The 16,782-nt window shown below is 40.5% G+C and overlaps 3 protein-coding genes and 1 non-coding gene across 6 annotated transcripts; all 4 read left to right on the forward strand.

Annotated features, from left to right (window-relative positions):
• The first annotated feature begins 109 nt into the window (after positions 1-109).
• Positions 110-7,583, forward strand: LOC116201829 (NADP-specific glutamate dehydrogenase). Of its 3 annotated transcripts, none has more exons than XM_031533248.1 (16): positions 110-438; positions 1,429-2,080; positions 3,076-3,205; positions 3,301-3,502; positions 3,865-3,951; positions 4,078-4,137; positions 4,208-4,294; positions 4,829-4,900; positions 5,051-5,106; positions 5,255-5,340; positions 5,615-5,705; positions 5,813-5,970; positions 6,069-6,160; positions 6,464-6,544; positions 6,735-6,808; positions 7,095-7,583. In XM_031533248.1, the coding sequence occupies exons 2-16, from the start codon at positions 1,516-1,518 to the stop codon at positions 7,168-7,170; spliced, it is 1,917 nt and encodes a 638-aa protein (XP_031389108.1). In that variant the 5' UTR covers positions 110-438; positions 1,429-1,515; the 3' UTR covers positions 7,171-7,583. The 3 variants fall into 3 exon arrangements, with proteins under 3 accessions (XP_031389108.1, XP_031389109.1, XP_031389107.1); XM_031533249.1 differs by having other exon boundaries at positions 1,469-2,080; XM_031533247.1 differs by having other exon boundaries at positions 113-438; positions 1,443-2,080.
• Positions 7,584-9,198: 1,615 nt separating this feature from the next.
• LOC116200124 (60S ribosomal protein L28-2-like) lies at positions 9,199-11,176 on the forward strand. The gene is made up of 4 exons (XM_031530840.1): positions 9,199-9,286; positions 9,375-9,550; positions 9,960-10,123; positions 10,789-11,176. The coding sequence occupies exons 2-4, from the start codon at positions 9,403-9,405 to the stop codon at positions 10,927-10,929; spliced, it is 453 nt and encodes a 150-aa protein (XP_031386700.1). The 5' UTR covers positions 9,199-9,286; positions 9,375-9,402; the 3' UTR covers positions 10,930-11,176.
• Positions 10,319-10,409, forward strand: LOC116202127. Its single transcript, XR_004156009.1, has one exon. It is a non-coding gene; the product is annotated as a small nucleolar RNA R24 (small nucleolar RNA).
• Positions 11,177-13,981: 2,805 nt separating the features above from the next.
• Positions 13,982-15,900, forward strand: LOC116200123 (ESCRT-related protein CHMP1B-like). The gene is made up of 2 exons (XM_031530839.1): positions 13,982-14,446; positions 15,394-15,900. The coding sequence occupies exons 1-2, from the start codon at positions 14,122-14,124 to the stop codon at positions 15,678-15,680; spliced, it is 612 nt and encodes a 203-aa protein (XP_031386699.1). The 5' UTR covers positions 13,982-14,121; the 3' UTR covers positions 15,681-15,900.
• The last annotated feature ends 882 nt before the right edge of the window (positions 15,901-16,782 follow it).

Raw genomic sequence — 16,782 nt, forward strand, 5'->3', positions numbered from 1 at the left:
TTGATGATAAGTTGTGCCAATTGTTTACGGGCGTGGGCGTGTGCAATAAATTTTCGAGGAAAACGTAGTGATTTACATTCCAACAAAGTTGATTAACTGCCGTTGGTTTGATAGAGCAGAGAGCAGGGGAAGAGACCCGACCAAAGAAGATTTTCACCACTCAAACCCCCCACTGATCATTCACACAACAACGACCAGAAGCTTCTCTCTCTCTCGCTCGCACGCTCTCTCTCTCTCTCTCTTCACGACATCAGCAGCAACAGGCCAAAGAGAGAATCAACCCGAAAGAGGAATCTGAACGACTGTCGGGGCGACAGTCTTTTCACGACCGACGATCTGAATTTCCGGCTCCTGCTGTTCAGTGACACGCTGAGCAAAATGAAGGGCCCCCCTTTGAGACAGTTTCTAGTCTGAAGCAACTGGGGCTCTTCGTTTGAGGTACTTTGTTCTGATCTTTTTCGATTTCGGGGTTCTGGGATTCTCCGAAAATTGGATGGTGAATTGTGGGTGTCTTGAAAGGAGCTGACTTTTTCCATTAGCTCGGTTCTGGCACCTCCTTCTTTGGGTGGGGGGCGTGATGGAGATGGAAATATTCAAGCTTTGTCTTCTCCATTTCTTCTTCTGAGTGCTCTGAAGGATTCATCCCCGAGCGCAATACTGCAACTTCATGTTTTCAGTGCACTTTGGTGGGCTTCTGCCCTGTTTTTTGAGTTCACTATCATTAGCTCGGTGGGTTTTGTTCTTGTGTGGTGCCTAATTGAGCTAGACAGCTGATACGTCACATTGGGTCTTTCAATTTGTTGAGAAAGAGAGTTGTACATTAGCATCATCTATGCTGCGGAGCATCTTTTGGTCGTGGATAGGACTTAGGAGTCCATGAATCAGTTTGGCCATGAAAAATATAGCTTTCTTGAGCAGAAATGAGCTAAGAATTTTTCTTTTCCTTTCCAACTTCTCTGGGTACAAAAGTAAATTTTTGCCTTTTCGATTGGTGAAAACGCTTTCTGAAGTCCATTTGTACGAATATTTGCCTTGTTTGCAGTAAGCCTGAAGAAATAGGGAGTAAGGGGGAAAAAAATAAAGGAGGAGAGCTTTAATCGGGGGAGATAGAAAGGCAGTAAATTCTAGTGGCAGAAATTTAGAGCAGCAAAAGTTTTCAGTGAATAGGTTTCTTAGTCCTGACTAGCTCTCAGTCCCTCATGTGTTCTCTGTAGTTAAGAGTCTTTGTGCATCTGTACACGCGAAGACCATGCTTTAAGAAATGATGAGAAGTGTACTTATTTTGTATGAGATTCTTGCTGGTAATATGATACTCAATGATGTAACAAGATCCTGACCGTTGCTTGATTGATTTTTTCGCTAATAGTAAATAGAAAGTCAGGCAGTTAAGGTTTTTTTTTTTTTTTTGTGAAACTAACATGTTATCAGGTGCTTCTTTTCAGTTCTTGAGTGGGGATAATTCTTTCAGGAGGTAGCTGAGGAACTCGAGGTCGTGGTGAAGATTTCTGATGCTGCATGTTGCTTCCTCCCGGTGGGTTAGGGATGAACTCCACCACAATGGATGAGATGAACCTGATCCAGCAGGCGCAAAGGCACCACCTTGTGGTCCGCAACATTGGGGAGGAGATTGACCTAGAGATTGGGCCTGGAGACGACGACCCTTCCTCATTCCCTGCTAGCTCCCTCCTCGGGCGGGAGGCATCCTCTGAAGATCCTGACGACAGCAAGAACATGGTAATGGGTGGGCCTCAGCAGCCAGCTGAAAATAACCAGGAAACATCCAAGGTCCAACCCCCCAAACGGAAGAAGAAAGTTGTGAAGCGATGGAGAGAGGAGTGGGCAGATACATACAAGTGGGCCTACGTGGATGTGAAGGAAGGGACTGCCAGGATATTTTGTTCAGTGTGCCGGGAATATGGAAGGAAACACAGGAGAAATCCGTATGGGAATGAGGGAAGTCGGAACATGCAGATGAGCGCACTTGAGGAACACAACAATAGCTTGCTCCACAAGGAGGCTCTTCGTCTTCAGATGGCCTCGAAGGATAAGATTGTTGTCGAGAAACCAATAATTGTGAAAGGTTGGTATCTTAATGTGTTTATTTATTTATTTTTGTGTATCTTGGTTTTCGGAGCTTGGGGTTCAAGGGGCGGGGTGTTGGGTTGGGGCTGGGGCTGGGGCTGGGGCTGGTCCAGTCAAGTTTTGGATGCTTTTCATCCACTGTTGGGTAGGTGACTTTGCCCATAAACATCTCAAATGCCCATGGAACTAAGTATCTTGGCCTCCTCGAAGGGTGTATTAAATAAGGGTCTGGGGAATTGATAAACTTCTCGCTTTAAATTTTTAAGCTCTGGGGGGAGGTTCTGTCCTTATAGCTTGATAATTAGGATGTTGGATGATTTAATATACTACTGATGTCTCTTGTTATGAAGAAGCCACCTATGTCGTACAGTAGGAGTAAATTGTACTTTCCGACTATTACTAGAACAGGCCTGTGCATTCCAATTCATTAAGGTAAATATGTAGATCGGTCAATGTGTCATGTGACCGCAATAACTACCTGAAATCTTGAATAAAAGGCAGTTGGTGATTCAAATAGCTATCCAAGAAAAATTAAATAGAATATTTCCTCTCATATTTCTCTCTGTCCCCAACCTCTCAATATTATCTGAATTCTACTCTTTCTCCATCTATTCTCCTCTTCTCTGTGAAATTTCTGAAATTGGGTTTCTGTCTCTCATGAATAAAAACAGCTGCGAAGGCAGTGGTTGATGACTTCGATGGATGAGCTGCAAACAAGAAGTAATGTCAACTTCTTGTTGCCTCAAGTAGGGTTAGGAAATGCATGCTTTTAGAATTTATATATGTTTTTAGTTGAAATAGTTAATACGATGCTTTTAAGGAAGTGCTCACTGCAATCAGATATGGTTCACAATTCAATAAGCTAATCTGGGGGAGTTTGAGAAGATAATAGATATTGTAGCTTGATGCTTTTATGTACTTTCTGCTTCAACATCACAAGGAATAATGTAACTTTCCATTTCTTTTAAATCCTTCTTTGCTCTTTAATTGAAGCAATCATGTCAAAAACGGCTGGATCAATTATTGAAGCCGCAATAAAGAGGGATCCACACGAGATCGAGTTCATGCAATCAGTACAAGAGGCAGTGCATGCATTGGAAAAGGTCATTGCGAAGAATTCACAGTGAGTCTTTCCAAAGATCCCTTTGTATCTTTGATAATTAATTGCATTGTAGAGTTGGTCATAAGATCTGATTGAAAAGATTTGATGTGCTTCAGTTACGTCAGCATAATGGAGCGATTGTTAGAACCTGAGCGTATGCTCATTTTTCGAGTTCCTTGGATAGATGACAGAGGTGAGACCCATGTTAATCGAGGTTTCCGGGTACAATTTAATCAGGCACTGGGGCCATGCAGGGGCGGGATCCGCTTCCATCCCTCCATGAACTTAAGCATCTCCAAGTTTCTTGGCTTTGAGCAGGTATTACTGCTAATGATGCTTATGTATAATAAATAATGGGTTTACTTGTATCGTATTAGAAACCTCTTCAAATTCATTTCTGGTCTAGCCATTTTGGTTTAGGCTAGTAGTTTAATATAGATATGTTCTGTATCTGGGTCAGTAGATTGATGTTTCAGTTTTATTTTATGCCAAGTTAATGGTAGACATCCCGGCCCCAAGGTTAGTCAAGAAGGGCCACAAAAGCTGCATCAGCTGATTCAAATAATTTGAAACTGAAGCTTGATTTAAAGTGCCCTCTGTTTTTTTTTTTTAATACATATATATGTAGGTTTCCTTATTTCCATACGTTGATGAAAATTTGGCCTTCAACCCACCCACAGACTTTAAAAAATGCCTTATCACCGTATAAACTTGGAGGAGCTGCTGGTGGAAGTGACTTTGATCCGAGAGGAAAAAGTGATAACGAGGTAATGCTTCAGTCTCTTTTGCAAATTTTGTCCTATTCTAATAGAAATGCTGTAACATAGCTGCTATACAGGGAATTATTGGAGGATTCACTGAAATTTTTGTGATTTTCTTCTATTTTGTGACAGATCATGAGATTCTGCCAAAGTTTCATGAATGAGATTCATCGGTACTTGGGTCCAGATAAGGTGGGATCAACACATGAAATCTTTGTCAATCTTTTTAATAAGTGGGCTTCTCAGTACATTCTATTTTCAGGACCTTCCCTCAGAGGAGATGGGTGTGGGAACTCGAGAAATGGGATATCTCTTTGGACAATATAGACGAGTTGCGAGCCATTTTCAGGTGCATTTATATCTCTCAGATCCAGGACCTGGACTGCCGATCATTCCTTTAACTTTCACGAAGTTGCAGCATTTTTGAAACTTTACAGGCTTTCCCTTGGTTCTCATTCTCTGTTCCCTGTACTATTTATGTATGCATAACACTTGGCATATGAATGTGGCTGTCAGATTCAGACTGGCCATCGAATCAATCAAGGCATGTATTTGCAGTTCCATGAGTCTAATGGGCTGTTTGATTGATGAAGTTTCTTGTGTAATTATCAGTTTAATTTAAAGAAAGTTTTATAGGTATAAAGTGCTCAGCATTTTCTGGTTCACTGAATGGACAGTTTGCCAAGGTGAACCAGCCAGTTCAATTTGACTTATAGTGCCAGACCAGACACATGCTGATTTCTGGTCCAAATCTGATAACTACGCTTTATGTAATGGGGGATATCATGTCCCAATTGGGTTAAAGAGCAATTTTCGCTGAAAGGGTGGTCGAGATTGAAATATGTTTTGTCGTCTTTTCATGTGTATTGCCTTACTCATGCAGGGAAGTTTTACAGGGCCAAGGATATTTTGGTCTGGCTCCAGCCTTCGAACCGAGGCTACTGGTTATGGGCTGGTAAATAACATCTCCCTTCCCTCGTCTCTATGCTTGATTTCTTTAATTTGAATTTTCTTTGTGGATTTCTTTATTCAAATATTTATATGTAAATGTATATTTGTCTGTTTTATGCGGAAGTAAGAAACCGAAGTTTCCGTGACTCTGCAGGTTTTCTTTGCACAGTTGATGCTGGCCGATATGAATAAAGAACTCAAGGGGCTCAGGTTGCGCACTTGCTTCTGAACTTTAACAGGGTTAATTGGTTATCTCAAATAATTATCTTTTTGGATAAAGTTAGTGAAACATTTTGTTCTGGATGTTTTTTTTCGCTTATCAAGACTCAACATTATAACATCATGGATCTTTTGACAGATGCGCAGTAAGCGGTTCAGGAAAGATTGCATTGCATGTTCTAGATAAGCTTATGGCTTATGGTGCCATTCCCATCACTGTTTCAGGTAATTCTCTCCTGGTCTATTGATATCTCATTTTTTTCATTCACCAAAATTATTTTTCATTCTCAGAATATTACTGGTTTTCTAATTTTTGGCTATATTTATTCGTATACCTTCATAGTTATTATTAACACCGGTTCTCAGATTCATCAGATGAAGTTAAGGAAGTACAAAAATTAGTTATTCTGTCACATGGTTGTTCGATCTTCTATTTAGATCTCTTTTTCTCTTTAGTTGCCGAAAGTGTTGACGCATGATCGCAATGAATGACTTTCAGACTCCAAGGGATACTTGGTGGACGAAGATGGGTTTGATTACATGAAAATAACATTCTTGAGGGACCTCAAAACTCAACAGAGAAGCTTGAGGTGCAAGCTCCTTTTCTCCTTCTGGATTAGAAGTTCATCTTCTTTCAAGAAATTCTCTACCTCCCATTTGGTAGAATAAATTCATATCTCGAAAAATATTTCTGCAGAGACTATTCAAAAACTTACGCTCGGTCCAAGTATTATGATGAAGCGAAACCTTGGAACGAGAGATATGATGTTGCATTCCCTTGTGCTTCCCACAATGAAATTGATCATTCCGATGCCCTTCATTTAGTGAATTCGGGCTGCCGTCTACTTATTGAAGGTACTAAACAGTGATGAGAGCAACCCTGGCCTTTATATTTTAAGATAAATTTACTTGGTATTGAAAATTTAACCTTTTTATCGTCCAAAATATTTTAGGTTCGAACATGCCATGTACAGCTGAAGCCGTAGAAGTACTGAGGAAAGCTAACGTACTTGTGGCCCCTGCCATGGCTGCTGGTGCTGGAGGGGTAAATTTGCATAATCTCCACTGAATATATATGGAATATGAAACTGTAATAGTGTGATTAATAACTGAAGGCACAGTTTTGAGGGTTTTTAAAAATGTAGCCCAGATCTTTGCTTGTTGCAATAGAATACTCATAATTGCTGGAGATCTAGCCATTGCTAGTTGTAGCCCGTTAATACTGCTGAATATCATCGGGGTTCTATGTTCTACGTCTCTCTGGATTACGCAATCATTCTATGCCTGATTGTAATGTCAGCTTTTTCGGTTCAAATAGGCTTAATCTGTGTGATGAATTTGCTGGCAGGTAATTGCAGGAGAACTCGAGCTAAATCACGAGTGTAATTTAATGAATTGGTCCCCCGAGGATTTCGAGTCTAAATTACAAGTGAGACTCTAGAAATGATCCATTATCTAGTTTATACTTTGCATCTTTTCCAAATAAGTGTTTCACTGCTAGTTACAGAAGATCAGATTTTGCAGCTGATAGAAGTGATTCCATATTTGCCTGGACGCATTTCCTTTCACGAGCTCTATTTTCTTCCTAGAGGTTTCATCATTCTACTGTATCTTTGCAGGAGGCCATGAAGCAGATATATCAGAGAGCCGTAAAAGCAGCCACTGATTTTGGGTATCAAAAGGAGAGTCCCGAGTATGTTCATTCCCTTCTCGGATTTCCAACACATGCCTTTATAATGGTCATGTCATCTACTTAAAAATGCAAAGCTGCCTGGATAAACCAGCAGGCATCTGCACAAAGTTATATTAGCATAGTTTCTGAACTTCCCGCTGTTTACTTAGGGGATAAATTCTCTAGAAATATGGGAACAGTGTTTGTCTACAATCTTAAAATTTCCAAAATTCATTGATCGGAGCCTATGGGAAGATTGATCATCAAATTTGACTTTCTCTGATCTTGATGCTTGTGTTCTTGGAAGGGCTCTGGTGCACGGGGCAGTCATCTCGGCTTTCTTGACCCTCGCCCAGGCGATGACTGATCAAGGCTGTGTATAGTAAGAGGACCCCAGAATGCATGCAAGGAAGAGTCATTGCTATTCCTCTTATCATTATCCGCCTTCTTAACGAGTCTCGGAGGAGGCATGTCTTATTGAGTCTCAAAGGGGAGTGGGAAACGCAAACTCACACATCTGCACTTCTGGGTATGAGTTGAAGTAGTGTAGGTCTCTCTGTATCATACACATGTATTCATAGACAGCAGCTTTCTTTGTTCTTTATTTTTATATTTTTCTTTTTTCCAATATGATTGGGATAGGACACAGACCGGGTTGCCATTGCCTGTCGGAAACGCTTTTGTTGTGGATGATAATGTCTGATCTGATGCTGGAATTTGTAACGCAATCAGGAATCTTAACTGTAATGAGTTACTTGTATACCAAAATGTCACCTTTTGTGGAGGATTTGTTTTCCCTTCTTTTATTAGGCGACGTTCGGCACTTTCCCGGTAATCACATTACTAGTAATGTACATTACTTGAAGATAGATTCTCACCAGTCAAATTGCCGGTAATCTACATTCACATGTTCGGTATCCGTCACATATGAAGAATTGGGAATGAGAAACATTATGGTGTTCTTGAGCTTTGCTTGAATGTAGCTGTGTGAGTTAATAGAGACATGAAATTGATAGAATCCCAATGAACTTGATGGAGCATTTACCGTTGAAATCCTTGTCGATGAGGCTCTAAGAGGAAACAATCCATTAAGCATCTTTTCGCCTGTCTTCATTTGATGCAGAGGTAGTGTCTCGCACACGTGATGGGACAATAAATATGTTATTTACTTCATGGATTAGTTTGTTGTAAAATAAGTACATAATAAAATAAATATTACAACTAACGATAATATTCGAATATTACGGAAATATCTAAGGAAGTATGTAAAGAAGGATTTCGATTACTTATTGCTATTTAATCGGTGAATGAGTACTCGTCATTTTTAAAAATTCAAAAATTATTTATAATTATTTAACATTGTGCCAATTTAATTTGTTACTACAAATATAAGGTTCGCATTATTTTTCAAAGCCAAAAAGAAAACTCTAAGGAATATTACTTAGGCGATGCCCATTTTACATATAATCTTTTATTATACGTCAAGAGAAAATAGAATAAAATGTGTTTAAATCTCAATGAACTTAAACTTTTTTTCCAGATAAACCTTTAAAATTTATAGTAATCTCATAAAAGTTCAGTCGAGTAAATAGTGCATTGAATTGATTAGGCCAGTGAAAAAGTAATCTGATGTAAATGCTGAAATTTAAAATTCTAATGCTTTTATTAAAATGCTGAAATTAGATTTTCTACTTTTTAGAAACTAAAAATCATTTCTTAAAAATCTATATTGGTAATTGAGATTATCTATCGATAGTTTATATGAGTATACTTATAAACTGTCTAATAATTATTCACCGTAATAGATTTAAAAGTTAAGCATTAAAAAATTACAATATAAGAAATCAACTTTTTGTAGTCTATATAAACTTTAAAGTTCATGACATTTTTTTACATATATACCTTCTATTTATAATATTTTCTTCACTAATTTTGTGCGATACACAGGTTCAATAACTTGTACGTGTGTTTATATATATCTACAGTTTGGTTCGAAGTCTGGGAAAGTGGGAAAAAATTTACATACTCATACTTACTTTATTATTTTTTTATACATTTTACTCAATTTTCGGAGAATAAGAAAATAAAAAGAAAGAAATTTGTTTTATTAATTAATTTAAAATTTAAAATAATTATATATAATTGTTCATAAATATATTTATATATATATCCATTATTTCTTTTTTTTTCAACTCGAACACTCTCATACCTTCCTCATCCTAATGATATTTGCTCCATTATTGTAGCAGGTGACCTATTTTCAGTTGATCGTAAAGATAGGTAAGACATGCTAATTTCCGAGAATGAACAAAAAATAAAATGAAGGGGCCTATACGAAAAGTAATTAAAAGTTTGTGGAGGAACCTATAAAATGTGACAATAAGGTATCAGAAATGAAAATAAAATGAGAACTGAAGATATATATATATATATATATATATATAATAAAAAACCATCGACTGTCTGAGTCTTTGACAGACAACGTAAACCCTAGCCGACGTAAGTAAACTACCATTGATGCTGCACGCTTCTTCCTTCCTCTGGTTTGAGAGATCTGAAGTTGTCAATCTGTTGTTATCTGGTGCAGGTGAAGAAGAAGGGAGACAGGAGGAGAGATGGCGGCGTTGCCGGGGCAGTTGATCTGGGAGATTGTGAAGAAGAACAACTCTTTCCTTGTGAAGGAGTTCGGGAGAGGAACTGCCAGCGTTCAGTTCAGCAAGGAGCCCAACAATCTCTACAACCTCAACTCGTACAAGCACTCTGGTACGACTCGTTCCTGCTTGAGAAATGGCTAATGGGAATCTCGCAGTCATGGCAAATTGTTTTCCTTTGCATTGCAAGTATGTAAATTAGAGAGCTGTGACGAGTGTGCGGTGGATCTTTGCCTTAATGAATAGATTCCCTGCAATGCAATTGTGTTTGGTGTGTGCGATCAGTTCTCTTCGGAGCTGATAGAATATGAGGTAGAGAATTTGTTGTGCTCATTTCGTGTTTAGGCCGGTCTGATTGCCTGTTCCCGAATGAAAGCAAAGCTTGTTATATCATCTAATCTCAAAGTTAGTATTTTTTATGTATTGCATTCAGTAACACTCTGTAGCTCCATGGTTCTCTTGGTTCGGACTTTTGCTTTGATTTTCTCATGAATGGGGATCTTCCTGTTGGGATTTTGCAGGCTTGGCTAACCGTAAGACTGTCGCCATCCAACCTGAGGGGAAGGAGCAGGCGGTGTTACTCGCCACCACCAAGACCAAGAAGCAGAGCAAACCCGCGCAATTGCTTCACAAGTCTGTGATGAAAAAGGAGTTCTCCAGGATGGCCGAGGCTGTCGTCAACCAGGTAATGTCCTTCTCTTTGTTTTGGTTCGATGCTGTACTAGATTCATGCTCGATGTTGGTCTTCTAATTGTTGATTTTTGTTGCTTTGTTGATTGACGTATTTTGTTTGTCTCGTCTTTGAAAAATCAAGCAAGACGGACGATCCTTTCAACAATTTTTTTACTCTTGACATTCTTTATCATTTTTATGAGCAGCTGCTTCAGTGATGAGCCGTTAGCATGCAAGAAGAACCTCTTTGTGTGGTTTCTTCAATGAAATCTACTTGTTACGCTTGGCTTCTGAGATCCAACTTCGTAGCATTTAGTTTGCCAATCCACGATTTCTTTGTTGTATCAGTGCTTGACCAATCTGGGAAAGCTATTGGCTATTTATACGTGGCAGAAATACGGTTTGGATTGCTTAACTGTGTTATTCACATAATTTACATATTATCTTCCAAAAGGATTATATTGTCTGATTTTGTAGGATAGTTCTGCGCTTGCAAAATCATTTTCTTGCCGACCTTGAGCTGCTCTCTTTTCCTGAATTGCTGTTCTTTCTTCCCGAGTCTTAGCTATGAACTCTCTTTTACGAGCAATAAAAGTTCTGTTGTGGTGATATCATCTCCTTTTGTGCTTGTGGGCTATTCTCCTTTTCTGATGCTTACGCTTGGATTCTCTGCTTCAGGTGGGAGACAACTACTATCGGCCTGACCTCAAGAGCGCGGCCCTTGCAAGGTTGTCTGCTGTTCACAGGAGCCTCAAGGTTGCCAAGTCCGGAGTCAAGAAGAGGAACAGGCAAGCCCTCAAGGCCCGTGGCAGGAAGTGAAATTGATGAGCTCTGTTAGACGATTTCTCTCCCCCTTTTTGTTTCCTCTGGTTAGCTTGTTCTATGAATAGTAGAATACACTTTTTCCGCTTAATGAACCGTGTTCGAAAGAAGATGCTTCTATGGCATTGCTTTGTGAAATTGTGAGAGAGAGATTGGTTATGAATGATTTGTTATCCGCTTCTGCCCCTTTATGATTGATGCACTACATTTAGTTTATCTTTTTAATGAAGCCGCAGTATCCAAACCACAGATTGAACTAGTGTCCTCTTGACTTTGTCGGAGTATTAGCAAGTAGGATGACCCTTTCTCGCAACCTTTTGGGCCTGTGATGTGTAGATTGGTTGGCATCGTGGCTCGATGATGAAGACTAAAGTTCTCTAGTTGATGGCATATCCGTGTAGCATGTGATAATTCTTCGGTTTACTTGATTGGCTTAAGTCACGCAATGAAGTGCACGTTTTAATTTCAGGCTATTTTATTAACCAATAGATATATACACACACATGTAAATGTAGGCTTTATTTTTGTACTTGACCCATTCCTCCAACTACTTGTTCTCCAAGATGAAGCCACCTAATCATTATTCCATCAAGTTGTCCTGTCTTTTCTGTTGCCTGATTTTCTAGGAAATCACGGATTACGGGGGAAAAATTTGCATTTGACTAAGCTGGAATGTTCTCAAACAAAAATGTAAATGCCTCGGAATATTTATTCCATATGCCCACGGAAAATTATATGAATCTATGTGATACCACCAAATTGTCCGGTGGAGGGCCTTTAACAGGGATTGCTAAATTCATAAATCTCAAAAACGAACTTACTATTGATCAACATTAAGAAATTTATATATTTTAAGAAATATTATATACGCGATATCAGTTTAACCTAGTAATTCATTGTTAGTACTGTCGTTAAAAATAATAATTAAAAAAAAAAGAAGAAGAAAATGAAAAGTGAAACAAAATAAGTTCCCTCACATGAATACATACATTGCGCGGTTTATTGTATATACCAGAAACACGATAGAACACCGAACGTAACTTTGAAAAAGTCTAAAGTCAATACAAGTGACTTGCACAACTTCCAATTATTCCCTTCCCTCGTGTGTGTGTGTATGTACATATATATATATATATATATATATATAAGTATGTAGGAATGACGAAGGATCTTCCAAACTAATCCGGGAACAAGAAAACTCGCAGCAGCCATGTCCGTTAAGAAAACTCTTTCCCTCACCAGATTGGAGACCAAGAAAACCGCCATGGCCCCGATGAAAGTGAAGAAGACTCGGTCCCTCACCGGCAGCTCTGAGACCTCGGACAGTTCTCATGGCTCGAAGAAGCCGCGGAAGGACTCCAAGCAATGCTTTTCATTCATGAGGGAGATCACCATAGAGCCCGAAGGGGCGAGGTCCCTCGCGAAGGTAGACTCAGGGAAGCTGAAGGCCGAGATCGTGAGGTGGGCCAAGAGGGTAGTGTTGTATGCTCGCCAGGTCAGTGGCAGGATAGGACGGTCCATGACCATGAGTTCACGCACAGGGTCGAGCAACGAAAGTAGGCCATAACCATTGTTGAGGCTTAACATTGTTCTATTTCGATCATGGCCCAGTGTTGAAAGCTGGCTGCAGGAGATGAAGCCGAAGTCGACTGAACGGACAGAATAGAATTGATCGGACAAAGAAGAAGACGGATGTATGTGTATTGAAATGGGATTGAAGAGAGCAGCTCATTCCATTGAATGGTATTTATCGGCTTGGAGATGCTTCGTTGATTTTGTAAGATGTTACTCTGTAAATATTGTAAAGTTGCTGCAAATAAACATATAAAAAGGAAACAATCATTTGATTATCTATGTATTCGGCCTTATGTTGTGTTAATTTGAGTAGCCCTCGGCCCCTCGCTTTAATCCAACCAATACAGTTGTTCGCGCATGTAGATTTTACCATACGGCGTATGCAACCAAGACCTAGAGAAGTTGAAGTTGACGACTGGCCTATCGAATATCTGTTTTCCCCTATCCTCCAAAGTCCATCCTTTCCTGTTATGTCCGCCAGCATAGCTAGGCATATTGCAGCAGACATGAAGTTTTGATGTCTGCAACTTTTGTAGTGTCAAACACTAACATATCGAGTCACCTCGAGCTAGCAGGAGGATTGGATTAAGGATGCGTAACATCGAGCAACTCCAACAAGAAGTTGATGCTCAAGCTGTCTGATCTACCATATATAGTATATCTATACTCTGCCCTTACTTATCCACCTGCCATCGGACATGGACGCATAGCACAAAGGTTTTCAGGTGACTGCAACCGATAATCCAGCAGCCATGAGTCTTCAGATGACTGCAAGTTTGCAACCGATCTCTTTCCCGACACCCAGACAAGCACCTTTAGGCTTCATGGCAACCTCCAATGGATGCACGTCTTTCTTAAATTCAGTTGATCGGCTCTTTTACTCCGACAACAGGCACATACTGATATATTGTATTGTTCAAGAGTCAGGCACTCTCCGAGGTTGCTCGCCATCAGATTAGAGCCTGCCTTCAAACAATCAGCACGAGTCCGTATAAGTGCTTGGATACGAAGAGAAAGCATACTGCCTTGTTAGGAGAAGGGTCAAGGGATAAACAATCGAGCTTCATCGGGGATCAACCTTTCCCGAACTCCTCCTACTGCAAGCAAGCATAAAGGTGAAATGCAAAATCGAGCTACCAGCACGCGATAATAGGACGTCTTTGCTATCATGACAGAAGGTCGAAACGCAACGACAAGTCATGGTCTGACAGGGAGAAAACCAAGGCTTCCGGGTTTGTCGATCGGGATGGTCCTATGATGTTCCTTTTTCTTTTTTGCGCTTTAGTACACGCCACATAATATCGGAACAAAATTAACATTACAGAACGGGTGTTCTGTGAAAGGGCTGGCCTTTCTTGTAATCGGAAAATAATAATAACGGCTGACTAATGGGCCATTTATTTTAAAGCCCAAGAGCATGCACATGGGCTCACATGCACCCGGACCATGATAAATTCTTCCCCCTGAGACCTTCATCGCCATCATCATCAGGTCTTCCACGGCGAGCAGTTCGATTTTCCTTAGCGACGACGATCAAATCGAAAATTCATACCGATAAGCCCTCTTAGGTCCTCCGATCGATCGCCCTCCACCGTCACCCTTCGATCGCCAGCGATGGGGAACACGGAGAAGCTGCTGAACCAGATCATGGAGCTGAAGTTCACGTCCAAGTCGCTGCAGCGGCAGGCGAGGAAGTGCGAGAAGGAGGAGAAAGCGGAGAAGCTCAAGGTCAAGAAGGCCATCGAGAAGGGCAACATGGACGGCGCCCGCATCTATGCTGAGAACGCCATCAGGAAGCGCACCGAGCAGATGAACTACCTCCGCCTCTCCTCCCGCCTCGACGCGGTCGTCGCCCGCCTCGACACCCAGGCCAAGATGAGCACCATCAACAAGTCCATGGCCTCCATCGTCAAGTCGCTCGAGTCCTCGCTTAACACAGGTACATGAATCTCTCCCTCTCAGGGACAGCCGTCGCTCAAATTGCAGCCAAAAGTGTCTGATTTCGCAGCAAAAAGTTCCAATTTTGTGATGTTTCAATCCGAAAATTTCTGTGTATTGTCTTCTATTGCTGGAATTTTTTCATTTCGTTGGTTAGTGCCGTTATCGGCACTTCGAGTGAGCAATTGCGGAATTGAAAGTTGATTGCTTTGGACATTTTGGGTTCCGTGGTAGCTCTTGCTCTGAGTTGAAGCTAGACTTTGCCTTTGCATGATTTTGCAGCACAGTTTCAATTTTCAATCTGAAATCTCCTATGCTTGTCTTCTGTTGATGGAAATTTTTGCATCGTGTTCGGATAGTGCCGCTATCGGCACTTTGAATGAATTGCAGAATCGAAAGTTCATTACTTTGGACATTTTGGGTTCCATGGTAGCTCTTGCTCTGAGGTGAAGCTAGACTTTCTTTCAGTAAGCTCAGAGTGGAAATGTTTGCTTTTACATGACGAGTTTGAGAATTCAGCTTCCCCTAATTTTGATTTCGCTGTGCTATTTGTTGCAATAAGGCTACTAAGAAGAAACAACTCGGAGGTTGGTTGAAGGATTCTGAATTGCTTAGACGAGTAAAAATCAAACCTGCAATTTCAAATTGTTGATAGCTATGATCTTACTGGGGCCGACAAGATGTTTCATCTCAAATTAGTTTCAATTTTCCATTGAAATGGTTATGTTTCGGGATTTTATATGCCCTGCAAGATGGTTCATCCTGGCTGGAACTTTGATTGCCGATGCCGAGGTGGTCATTATCTTTGTAAAATGTGTTTCGCAATTCCAGAAATGTTGTCACTTACATCCAATTTCTCTTTCATTTGATCTTCCATTTTGATTTCCTGTATTTGTTTCCAGCTGCTGGATGCTCTGCTCTGTAATTTATCCATATGTCCTGTTTCAGGTAATATGCAGAAGATGTCGGAGACTATGGACCAGTTCGAGAAGCAGTTCGTGAACATGGAGGTCCAGGCCGAGTTCATGGAGAGCGCGATGAAGGGCTCCACCTCTCTGTCCACTCCTGAGGGAGAGGTGAACAGCCTGATGCAGCAAGTTGCAGATGATTATGGGTTGGAGGTCTCAGTGGGTCTACCCCAGGCTTCTGCTCATGCGATTCCCACCAAGTCATCAGAGAAGGTGGACGAGGACGATCTCTCCAGAAGGCTCGAGGAGCTGAAGTCCAAGGGGTGAACTAATCATATGCGCTGCTTGGAATTTGCATTACACGCTGCGGATAGCTCAGTGTGTAGGACGAAGCTGGAGCGTGCTTACGAAGTCTTCTGTTTGGTGTATCTTACTCAGTTTTAATTCAATATCCGACTATTTGCATAGAATCCGTGTGTTATTATATGGGCCATACTGTGATATGACTAAGACACTCAATGCAACTTTTCCTAGTTTAGTATTGTCTTACTTTGTCCAAAATTTTCTGATATATTCGGGATATGGCAGGGAGCGAAAAGCTCTCTACGTCGTTTCTATGGAATGGATCATAAGATCCACATAAACCGGTAGATGTAATAGGTATGCCAAATGAACACGCCTGCTGTGCCGACTTTGTATTTAATGAGTCATTTCATTTTGGTTGGATTTTTGTGGATGTAAGTTCTGCTGGACATGAAGATGCCTAGCTGATATAGTGTCGAGAGAGCGAATGAATTCTAACAGCAATGAGCTGCTACTGAATAAATTAAATCGATGCGTCCTCCTCCATAAGCTACCGGGATGCTATATCGAGTCCGCTTTCCGGAAGCGGTCGGCACATCAAAGTGGACTCGAGATAGGGATTAGTGGTTGTAATAAAAGAAATCTGAAGTTAGGAGTCAAAAACAGAAACGAATATTTAAAAATGGAAAGTATTCGGAAGTATTCTTAACCTATTTGAGCACGTGAAAATTAGCCGGCAATTTTGGTATGCAAAGCAAGCAGAAGTCAAGTCACAATTTCCCCAGTGTCCCCTTAAAAGTCAGAAATTATTTCCAACACGTGGGCATTGTTATTTCAACAGGTGGGGTCCTCCGGTGGTTATACTTAGGGAATTTGCATATTGGTACGACCACCCAGTTGCTATGCATCCGACAAACAGAATCAAATTGCCTAATATGCTCCTTAATTTAATTCAATGTCGAATTTTCCAAATAAAAAAGATGAACATGAACTGATTGCGGACCACAAGTTGTCTTAATCTATGTCGCGTTGGCGCCTTAATTGCATCATATATTCCGTGCCTACCAAGCTCTTTTTTATAGCATGGGATATAATCTTTGATAGTATAAAACAAATATAACATAAT

This window comes from Punica granatum, chromosome 3 (assembly GCF_007655135.1).
Source record: "Punica granatum isolate Tunisia-2019 chromosome 3, ASM765513v2, whole genome shotgun sequence".
Taxonomy (NCBI): domain Eukaryota; kingdom Viridiplantae; phylum Streptophyta; class Magnoliopsida; order Myrtales; family Lythraceae; genus Punica; species Punica granatum.

Bases quoted from the DNA above. Each gene is read 5' to 3' on its own strand.
- LOC116201829 (XM_031533248.1), top strand. From the start codon at position 1,516: ATGTTGCTTCCTCCCGGTGGGTTAGGGATGAACTCCACCACAATGGAT. The intron at 4,295-4,828 runs GTGCATTTATAT...TTACTCATGCAG, and splicing joins GAGTTGCGAGCCATTTTCAG to GGAAGTTTTACAGGGCCAAG. The intron at 5,107-5,254 runs GTTGCGCACTTG...ATCTTTTGACAG, and splicing joins AAAGAACTCAAGGGGCTCAG to ATGCGCAGTAAGCGGTTCAG.
- LOC116200124 (XM_031530840.1), top strand. From the start codon at position 9,403: ATGGCGGCGTTGCCGGGGCAGTTGATCTGGGAGATTGTGAAGAAGAAC. The intron at 9,551-9,959 runs GTACGACTCGTT...GGGATTTTGCAG, and splicing joins CAACTCGTACAAGCACTCTG to GCTTGGCTAACCGTAAGACT. The intron at 10,124-10,788 runs GTAATGTCCTTC...TCTCTGCTTCAG, and splicing joins CCGAGGCTGTCGTCAACCAG to GTGGGAGACAACTACTATCG.
- LOC116200123 (XM_031530839.1), top strand. From the start codon at position 14,122: ATGGGGAACACGGAGAAGCTGCTGAACCAGATCATGGAGCTGAAGTTC. The intron at 14,447-15,393 runs GTACATGAATCT...GTCCTGTTTCAG, and splicing joins CGAGTCCTCGCTTAACACAG to GTAATATGCAGAAGATGTCG.